The 11,057-nt window shown below is 35.7% G+C and overlaps 1 protein-coding gene across 2 annotated transcripts; it reads right to left on the reverse strand.

The window, feature by feature from the left end:
• Nucleotides 1-123: 123 nt before the first annotated feature.
• On the reverse strand, nt 124-4,117 carry LOC148204943 (transcription initiation factor TFIID subunit 7-like). 2 transcript variants are annotated; one of them, XM_088100799.1, is made up of 5 exons: nt 3,775-4,117; nt 1,167-1,420; nt 941-1,060; nt 757-828; nt 124-455 (listed from the first exon to the last, which is right to left on the reverse strand). In XM_088100799.1, the coding sequence occupies exons 2-5, from the start codon at nt 1,416-1,418 to the stop codon at nt 300-302; spliced, it is 600 nt and encodes a 199-aa protein (XP_087956925.1). In that variant the 5' UTR covers nt 1,419-1,420; nt 3,775-4,117; the 3' UTR covers nt 124-299. The 2 variants fall into 2 exon arrangements, with proteins under 2 accessions (XP_087956925.1, XP_087956921.1); XM_088100795.1 differs by lacking the exon at nt 3,775-4,117 and having other exon boundaries at nt 1,167-3,715.
• Nucleotides 4,118-11,057: the final 6,940 nt, after the last annotated feature.

Consider the following 11,057-nt stretch of genomic DNA (forward strand, 5'->3'; position numbering starts at 1 on the left):
CATGCAATTTCAACAAAAATGGCTTTAAATAAACACATGCTTACTCTTATATCGAGGAGGAATTAGCACCTCAAAGGTTAGTAATCAAACCGGTACAGCACAAAAACAATTACCAATAAAAAATGCCACGAAAATGCACCATTTGATAAAATATACAAAAGTACATACAAACACCTACAATGGAAAATCCACTAAAGTTGATTTTAAGGGTGGACGTAATTCAAATTTAACAGCAGTTATACTATACAGGCTTTCATTTCATCATTGTAATATAAATACTATTTGGAGGTTGATTTGGGTCAGACTGAATCATCAGATTCTTCAGAATCACTCCTGTCAGGCTCCCCTGCATTTGTAAGATTCTCTGGAACATCATGCTTTGGTGCAGGCTTAGGTGCAACTTTTTTGTTAGCACCTCGGGCATTTTCCTCCACTTCTTGTTCAGCGGCTTCTGCATGTGAATCTCAGTCAAGGAAATAACCAAAGTGAAGATTGTTTCCACTATCAAGAAGGCAACAAACTAAATTTTATCCTTTATGCAAACATAGACTCTAGTTATCCCACGAACCCCGTGTCTATAAGTGAGGAAAACAATAAATAAAAGGGTGGTAAGAAAAAACCAATAATAATTTCATAATAATTTCAATAACTATCCATTATTTCAATAAAATAATTTAAAGCACAATCATAGATTAAAGATTAAAAAATGAAAACATCACTCATTTGCTGTTTGAGACAACAAAGACGTTTAAGGATATCAAGATTTTCAGCTGTTCCTCGAGCCATGATTTTGAGGAGATCTTTCTCAACACGGGACACAAGCTCAGGCTGGAAAATGAAATATTAACAAAAATGTTAATATGAGATCATATACACATACATATACATATATGGAAGAAGAGAGGTATGTCAATGTTTGTCATGTGAGTGAATATAATACATTAAGATCGGGCTCCCTGCGAAATCTACGCTTGCGAGCATCTCTCATCGGCGGGGTGAGACCATGCCTGTACTCAATTACATCTGGAGCAGCATCACCATATTCCCGAACCATAATCATCTGTTAGTTGGAGTCATAAAAAATCAGACACACAGTTATTAAGTTACATGAATCAAAGATGTGATTAGGAATGAATGAACTATTTGATTAATGATGCACAACTGACCTGACCAATGTCAGCAGTCTTAATCAAAGAGTTATCATCATATGTCTTGTAGGATTCAACAACACAAGGAAGGTCCAATAGAGAAGCTGGGAAGTGTTCATTCCCAATCATAAACGTACCACTTCTTCCATCCTCACTAAATGATAAATCTAATGACTTGTCTTCAGATGAAGAAGGATCAGTTTCATTCAAAAGCCGCTCTATTCTCTCTGCCACATTCGGTGGAACTCTAAGAATGAATTGCTCCTCCATAACTAAAATCATTAGGACATGTCTCAAAACACTAAAATGTAAAATGACTTGATTTAAAAAACACATAATGGAATTGAATTGATTTAGAAGCCAAATCCCATGTTTTGAAATTCAAAAAAAATGATTTAGAATCTAAATCTTTTGTTATTAAATAAAATAGACTTGATTTCAATTCTGCATGTTTCACTTTCACCATTTTAATACAAAGTTATTAACTCGTCGAGTGAAACGATAAACTCCCTCTCTACTCCAAGCATAAAAGTAAACAAGTAAAAAAACATCATAATTCAGCAACATAAAACTGTAAGACAAGCTGAAAAGTGATAGGTACTCAGACCTAAAACGAATAAACCCACATAATCTTGGAGTCTTTATTAGAACAACACCAAAGGATTCCATCAATGTGGAAGAACCAAACACACCACACTCCTCTGGTCTTTCGAGAGGACCAGACTTTCCTCACCTATCTCTTTACAGAAATACCAAGAATGACAAAAACTAAAGAAAACAACCTCCCAAAAAGACTTTATAATAGTCTGACACAACAAACCCAACCCACAGACAGTTATAACTGTTTGTCCCTCTTATTTCTTCTAACATAAATTTTTCCTTTGAACCTATCAAAAAGTAATATTCCTGTACAGTTTGTTTTATCTGATACAACTAAGGATATTGATACAAGACTTAAAAAAAGAGTGTACACCATTTTTTCGTTAAGCCCTTGTAGAAGAGATGCATTAATCCATGTTTTAAGAACTCATTTAGGACATAAGCTAGAATGATGATTGCACAATGAACAACAAGAATCGAAAAAGAGAACAAAAAATTAACATAAAAGTCAAAACAAAAAACAGTCAAAGGCAAACCTACAACAAATAGCAGTTGCAACAAAGAGAATTAACACTGTTACATTCATATAAATTACAGAAAGAATTTATTCAGAAGTAGGCTTCCCAATGATAACCATTCCATGATCAAAGATAACATGAAAAATAATTCAGTATCATCACCCGACAAATAAAAGACAGCATTGAACTTAAATGAAAAACAACATAAAAATATTTTTATAAAATCATTAACGCTTTGGTTTTTCATCAATCAAAAGTATTAAGCAAATTACCTAACAACAAGCTAGTCTACATAATAAAGCAAACCATGAACAAAATGGAGAAAAATGGTTTCAAACATGGTTGTTAACCTCACTTGTGAACTCGCACAGTTAGATGAGTTCACAAGTTTGAAGCCCTCAGTCTGTTTAACATGCAACCGAACTATGCTTTTTGTGGGCTCCAGGGAGCTTGTCTGAAATTTAAGGGACGAATTCTCTAGGGGCAAAAAATTGACACTAGTTTAGGGCCATCCTGGGGCATATTTAGCCAATACTATTAACCGTAGTTTTCTTCTCTCCTGTGACCAAGGTAGTCAAACTCAAGATTCTTCTCTCCTGTGATCAACGTCTGTGCATAGTGATTGTAATGCATTTGAAGGGGAGTCCTCTTTTTTTCTCAATTCCGTTTTGCAAAATGTTAGTTTAGCTACCCAGTAATAAATTTTCTCAATTGGCCACCTTAACTACGTCTATCAGCCACAAAAATACATATGTTCATATGATTATCAAACTTTTGCCTTCTTTCTTTTTGCATTGGACTTAAAAGACCACTTTTAAGGATATCTTGAAGCTTTTATGTTTTACATTTTTAGATTGACTAGGATCTGTATCAAAAATCAGACGAATTGATTGGGAAATATTTTCACTTAACACAATTTCTTCCATTGTTGCAAGTGTGATAAGAAATTTTTTTAATTATTTTTCCTAAATGCATCCTTCCTATGCGTTTTAACAAGTACAGTAGAGATTCATTTATTTTTAAATATACTACATATTGGTCATGTTGAAATGTATTAAGTTTATGTTGTTTTGTGAGTGTGCACCCAACTTAAGAGGTGGGTTGTATTCTGTCATGGTATTCTATATATATAGAATACCAAAACCTTGCTTGTTAGTGTCAATGAATGAATAAAATGTTTCGGTTAGTTATCTAACAGGTCATTACATTTGAAATTATCTGTACAGGTTGTTGTTACTGAACTCAGTTTCTCACCTTTTCATTTTCTCTCTTTTTCTTAAAAACGATCCTGTTACTTAAATTTGATTCAATGTATCAGGTATGCCTGCCCTCCTGTTATAATTCTTTCATAGAATTAGGAATTGTTGTTTGCTGTAACTCTTTTTTGTTAGCTGTTGAGCCTGTAGAGCTCGTTGTAAGAACGAGTTATAAACATAACTCCTTCATTCGTCAGCACAATAATACAATTTCTTCATTCAAATCATAAACTCGTGAGCGAGAGGACATACCTGAAATCTGGGGTGGTTACCACCGTGAGTGCGTGGTTGAAGAGCGGCGCTGAGAGATGGTGGTGCGACTGGAGAGGGTTGATTCCTGCGCGAAGAAGAAAAGAGAGAAAAGGGCGAGTATAGGGAGAAGGAAGAAAAACCCTAACACCTCTCTCTGATATGTCAAAGGTTTGGGAGAAATTTGACCTAGAAATTGCTGCTACTCCAATGCCTGAACCATATCAAGAGAACATTGTGGATATTATGTTATTTATTCATGCTAATTTTTTTTTTATGCATGTCAAATAAAATATCACAGGGGCTTCTCTCCAGTTCTTTCTCCTGACTGTCCTACAACTTCTCAGGTTTAATGGTTGGTAAATGGTGGGTCTGTATTAATATTTTTTCAATAATATAAAATTTATATTATTTTAAAAATATTATAAAATAATACAATAATAAAACTAAATATAAAAAATTATAAAACCATAAAAGTTATGCAATTTTAAAATTATAAAATTATTGAAATTTAAATAACTTACAACAAAAATAAAAATAAAAAATAATGTGAGAGAGCAAGATAATATCAATATCATCCCGTTAACTACCTTATAAGAAAACTATAATCTTAAAAATTCAATTGAAAAGTTTTAGATTTTTAAGGACTAATCTATAACAAATATTTAATAAAGACTAAATTAAAAATTTCAAATTTATCAAGCTCTTAAAATTTAATTAATCCAAAAATCTAATTTAATATCTCTTCCAATGTATTATAATTTCATACATTCATTTTAAAGAATTATCTTAGGAAGACATCACACGATTCAAAAGGAAGTTAGTTACCGCGATAATAATTTATACTATTATATAAAGAATTTCTCATATTAATGTACAAACTTTTTTCTACATTTATCTTTTAACTAATTTCTTTTAAATTAAAATAATTATTTTACAAATTCCATCTTTTAAGTGACCGTTTTTTAATGTAATCATTTTTATTTAATATTTTTTTTAAAAAATTAGCTATTTTTTAAGACTAAATTAATTATCTGCTTGCAAAAATCATTTACATTTACTTTTATAATTATAATAATTATTATTATTCTTTAATATCATAAAAAAAGTGGATACATTGTATATGTTTTCACTATTCTATACCCTATTGAAAAACCTAAATTTTTTATATGTCTAAGTTCCATAACTACATAACTAATTTTATTTCAAATAGTTAATAAAAATAAAATTAATCATTTAAACGGTAAATTATGGTTTTGGTCAATGAATTATTAAACAATCTTGATTTTAATTTTTCTTTCAAACTAATTATTTTTCTATACTTTCAAAATTTATGGAATTAGTCCTTAATTACTAATTGTGTTTGTATTTTTTTAACGTGAGAAACAATATTTCACATTAACATTTCGTTTTGGACATGTGCCAATTATTTAATTTAAAAAATAAAATTGATTTTTTACTTCAGTTTCTTTTTCATTCTTAAAATAGGGCTTCTCTCCAAAGGTTTCTCCCTCTCCTTTGATTTCTTTATTCATCTCCAACCCACCCAGAACTCACTCATATATACGTACCAGGCCTTCATCCCTACTTTATCTTCCTTCATACACTCAATTCATCATCATCATCATCAATCGACCTACTCCTATCTAGAACCAATCTTCATCACCATCATCGTTCAAGTTAGAAAATCATCAACAAAATATAGATAGGGAGAACTGAAGCAAAACAAAAAAGAAGCAACATAGTAAAGACCACTTAGGCCCACGTTTTCATCACCCAACAAATTTTTCATTACCTTCCTTTCTTCAAAACCTCCAAAGCACCCTCCTCACCCACATAATCATCTTCCTATTCGTATGTTCCAGATAAGGATTCACCCATGGGAGGTCTGCAAAGCTCTGCTTTCAGTTACCTAACATAGACATTGTCACTACTCACCCTTGCTGCTCGATCTATTGTTGGCCCTGCGGTAATTGTTGGAAGTGTTGCCATCCAACGCCCACCTCTATTGGATCTAATCATGTGAACCACTGGTGATTTTTAAAAATTTTCCCTTTTTATAAACTGACTTTACAAATAAAAGTGACTCTTTTAAAATAATAACAATAGAAATAAAAAGTATAGGAAAAAAGAGAGTTGTACAAATAATTTTATATCGGATAAAAATATCTTACATCTAGTTCTTAATTTTTCTAAGGAGAAATTAACCACTCACTAAAATAAATCAGAACTTACAACCATAAAGAAGATAATTAGGTTTAGAAAACACCTCATTTGAGTCTCAAAAAGGATGAAGACATCTCTCTTGAATCACAAAAGAGATGAAGAAACATCTTCCTTGAATCCACAAGGAATATACACATCCTTTGAATCATACAAAGGATGAAACTTCTTATAGGAATAGCAGTAGAACTCTGTCGCAACCGGGATCGCGACGGGACGACGATCCGAAGAATAAATAGTTACAAAGTTTTGAAAAAGAGATTTGGAGTCGCCACCATAGTTTATTCTGGAAAACAACAGAAAAATCATAAAATGATAAGGCATGGTTTGCGAAACTGAGATTCTTAGTTCGGGAGTCGGTTACGTGTAGGGAAGGTATTAGCACCCTACAACGCCTGCCCTAAGGCAGTACCTTTAACTAAATATGCGAATATGATGTGGTTTTCAAAATGTTTAACTTTCCCCTAAAAATAAAATTCTAAACAAACAAAATATTTTTTAGTTTTTTGGGCCCGACAAGGATTGACCTTGCTCCTACGTATTCTCATTAAGAATGAGAAATCAGGGTTCCGTAGTTCTTTTAGAAAACTGCTTGAAAATTTGTTTGGAAATTGTTTGAGAATTTTGTTTGTAAAATGATTTTGGATTTTTGGGGAAGTGAACCTGACAAGGACTGGCCTTGCTCCTACGTATCTCCACTTTTGATGGAGAATCAAGGATCACGTAGTTCTGGCTAGCAAGACTGTTTGTTCTTTGAAAATGTTGATATTTTTGGTTTTTTGAAGATTTTATATTTTTTTTTGTACTTTTTGTATAATATTTAAATTTTTGCGTAATGAGCAATAGGCTGATGCGTACGATCGCACGAGCACTCACACAGCTTTTTCTTTGTTTTTTATTGTTTTGCGTAATGAGCACTAGGCTGATGCGTACGATCGCACGAGCACTCACACGGCTTTTTTGTTTATTTTATATTTTGGGTAACGAGTACTAGGCTGATGCGTACGATCGCACGAGTACTCATACCGATATTTATTACATTATATGTTTTTTAAGTTTTAAATTTTTTATTTTACTTTTTTTCTTTTTGAAATTTTTATATAAAACGAAAACGAACAAATCCATTAAAACAAAGGGATGGGGTTATCTTACAAGGGGGATTACATGCGATAAAAAAAACCATGAAAAGAAAGAAAGCAAAAACATAAAAAATAAACCAAAAGAGAAAACCTAAGAGGCAATGGTACAGAGATAAAAACCAGAAGTGCGCGCAGAGTAAAAAAAATTGGGGTTGTTCCTTAGTTTGGGCTCGAACCTCCTTTTTTTCAACTTTTATCTGCCAGGGTGTAGGGATGAAATTTGGAGGTGCCACTGAGTATTTGCTTGTCAGGCCCAAGTTATTAATTTTTGTTCGTAGAAACAATATGGGCTTCAACCCCGAGTGAAAAGGAGTGTGAATGGGAACGAGGGGGTGCATGAAGAAGGAAAGCATTATTATTATTTTTTAGAGAGAATTGAGTATTTGCTTGTCAGGCCCAAAGTCATTTTCCTTGGTTCAGAAAGCTTCAGGTTCTCCTCTTCTCTCCGCGCCATTCCAACGGGATGAGACCCAGAGTCTCTTTCTTCTCCCTGCAGTTCGCTGGCCTCCCAACCAAAACTGGCCACCGCATTCCAGCCGGCATCGATGCCATCTCCGACACCCGCGGACGGCCATCGTCGGACGCCGCTCCAGCCCCTCCTTCTCGCGTGTGAGGGAGGACCTCGCTTTTCACGTACACCCCAGATCTGCTCCGAATCCATCCTCGCCGCGCCTCGATTCAGCCACCGCGGACGCATCCTGTAACGTCCCAGTTATATACATCATTCATATATAATAAAGACGTCATCATACATAATATAGGAAATTAGTCAAGAGTAATTTAAGGATTACAGTCATCCTCAGAATAGTGCAGAATTGACAACAAGAATATTAGAATTTCTCCATGAAATCACGGAGAATTTAAAACTTAAAACACACACGAGTTCTTCCAAACATTAAGAATTACGAAATAAGACTAGCTAATCTAAGCTGCAGCACTGCCGTCTTCATCAAGAGCTGCTTCCAAAGTATCCTCCCCGTCATCTGCTCCCATCCAAGTGGATGATCATCGCCAAAGAAACATACCCAAACAGCACCCAACACAAACAATGCAAGGGTGAGCTAGATATAAAAAGCATGTTATACATACAACACAGTTAATTCATGCAATCATTCATAGCTTCATATAAAAGAACAATTAAAGCATACTCATTGATCCATATTTCACACACTCCCATGACATGTAAACATTCATCCAAACATGGTAAACTGACATCACAAGACTTGTTACTTTATACCCCGACTCGTCCGGACTAGAATGATTACCGAGCTATGGCGGGTCTTGCACTCGTGGTGGCTTTATGAAATTTGGGCACTCCCGCCCTAGCACTCCCGCCTTGTGAAACTTTGGCACTACCGCCTGGTGGAACTTTTGGGCACTCCCGCCCGGCCACAATCACGAGGTTAATCCGTTATCACTCACCTTGGATCATATGGAAGCATCCAAGACTAGGACCTCCTGCTACTCCTCACCACATGTTCAATCCTCTCTACATGAGAAGAAAGACCATTGGAGTTTCAGGATGACCCCCAAAACTGAGCTACCATGTAATCATTTTATACACCCCAAAACACCACCATGTATCCTCTCCTTGAGGATCATGGAATTACGTCAATAAATTATACTATTACTTTAAACCTTATCCCAATTAATGAATAACCAGATACCTCCATAATATCACATTAAATCCAACGTATTTCATACATTCACATAAATCCCATCACAGTATATATTTTCCAAACATTTTGCACATAATTCAATTCAAGAGAAATGAACTTAAAACCCAATATTTTCATAACACTATTTGAACGAACGTTTTCTGCCGAACGGTATTGAACGAACGCTATTTTTTTTTCCTCAGACCGAACGCTATTTCATCAACACACGCCGAACGCTCAGATTAAAACTTAGGCCGAACGCTTTAATTGAATTCTTAGGCCGAACGCTAAAACCGATTGAACACTATTCACCGAACACAAATGCCGAACGCTACTATGCTAATTGGACGAACGCTATAAGATTCAACAGGCCGAATACTATTTGGACGAGCGTCATTTCCGAATACTAGGACGAACACTATTTGGGACGAACGTCATTTCCAAACACTAGGACGAACACTATTTGGACGAACGTCATCTAAAGAATCTGGACGAACGTCATCTAAACAATCTGGACGAACGTCATCTAAACCATTTGGACGAACGTCATCTAAACAATTTGGACGAACGCTAAAATTGCAGCCTGAGATTAATTGAACGAACACTATTGAAGCCTAATAAAATATGGTCAAGATCGAACGTTATCCATCAAAAATACACTAAGACCGAACGCTACAAACTACCTAAGAATACTTACCTCAGTATAAATAATTTACCAACACCGAACGTTCAATATTTAAATATAAGACATCAGATTTAAGATCGAACGCTATGCTAACTAATTCATCAAAACGAACGTTCAAACTCTTAAACAAAGAATATCAAATTTAGATCGAACGAGTAAATTACTAAATCATCAAAACCGAACTCCCAAGATTTAAGCCTAATCATACTAAATTCAGTCAAACACTACAGTTCCCATACACAAAGACCGATCGCCAAACGCTCACCAAAACTAGCCCAGAACGAACGCGAACACTCGTTACTAGAGGACACAAGACCGAACGCTTACTAATCCACTCAAAACCGAACGTGCAAATTCTCAATTTAAGGCCGAACGCTATACGGGCGAACGCTCGTTCTGTTTTGGCCGACCACTATTGGTCGAGCACCAAGGACGTACGCTCGTTCTGCAGAATTATGCAGAAACGCAGCAGATTTCCAGATTTCCCAGAAACCCCATTTTTCATCCCCTTTCTTCCCAGATTTACTTCAACAACAATATTCTACCACCATTCATACGGATTCATACTAAACGAGATCACTCTAAGCACAAATCGTTCATCAAATCACTTAATAACACAAACCTCAAATACATAAATTATTTCTACAATCTACAAAAAAAGATCTAGCTCCCCTTACCTCTTGAAGACTTCCTTGGAAACCTTGAATCAATCTCTGAGTTCTTCCTCTGTCGTTCCAGTTCTCTACTACAGTGCCCAGCTCTCCTTCTCTTCTCCCAGAACTTGCAACAAGCCTCTCACTCCTCCAGAATTTCAGAATCCCCAAATCCCTTTGAATCCATGGCTTTTACCTTTAAGAAGGAAGAAATGGTGCTCTTGGACGGTGCAGAATGAAAGAAAGGAACCTCTGAGTGCTGCTCCCCATTTGCAAATAAAATAAAAGCCCACTTCTGATATTGGGGCGGCTGGTGCTTCCAAGCATGATGACTGCCGCCCCCCACTGAGAACGTGCGGTCATTACACCTCCCCCACCACTTTTTATTTTAAATGCACGGTCCTTACATTCTCCCCAACAACAAAAATTTTCGTCCTCGAAAATTAGGCTTATCAAAACAAGTGGGGGTAAGTTTCTCTCATCTCATCCTCTAACTCCCAGGTAGAGTCGCTTGTTCCACTATTCCAGATAACTTTGACAAGTCTGACATTTCTTCCTCTAAGTTGTTTGTTTTGACTCTCCTCAATCCTTATTGGTTGTACTTCTATTGACAAATCTTCTCTGACTTGCACATCGTCAACTTCAAGCACATGAGAAGGATCAGACATGTATTTTCTCAGTTGAGATACATGGAACACTGGATGCAAGTTTGCTAACTGAGGTGGCATGGTTATCTCATAAGCTACTGGTCCTATACGTCGTAGAATCTGGTAAGGACCAAGATATCTAGGAGATAGTTTCCTAGCACGAATAGCTCTTCCTATACCGGTAGTAGGAGTCACTCGGAGGAACACATGATCCCCAACTGCAAATTCTAATGGCTTGCGCCTCCGATCAGCATAGGACTTCTGCCTATTCTGGGATGCCC

This window comes from Vigna umbellata, chromosome 1, assembly GCF_029865625.1.
Source record: "Vigna umbellata cultivar VRB3 chromosome 1, Vumbellata_1.0, whole genome shotgun sequence".
Classification (NCBI taxonomy): Eukaryota; Viridiplantae; Streptophyta; class Magnoliopsida; order Fabales; family Fabaceae; genus Vigna; species Vigna umbellata.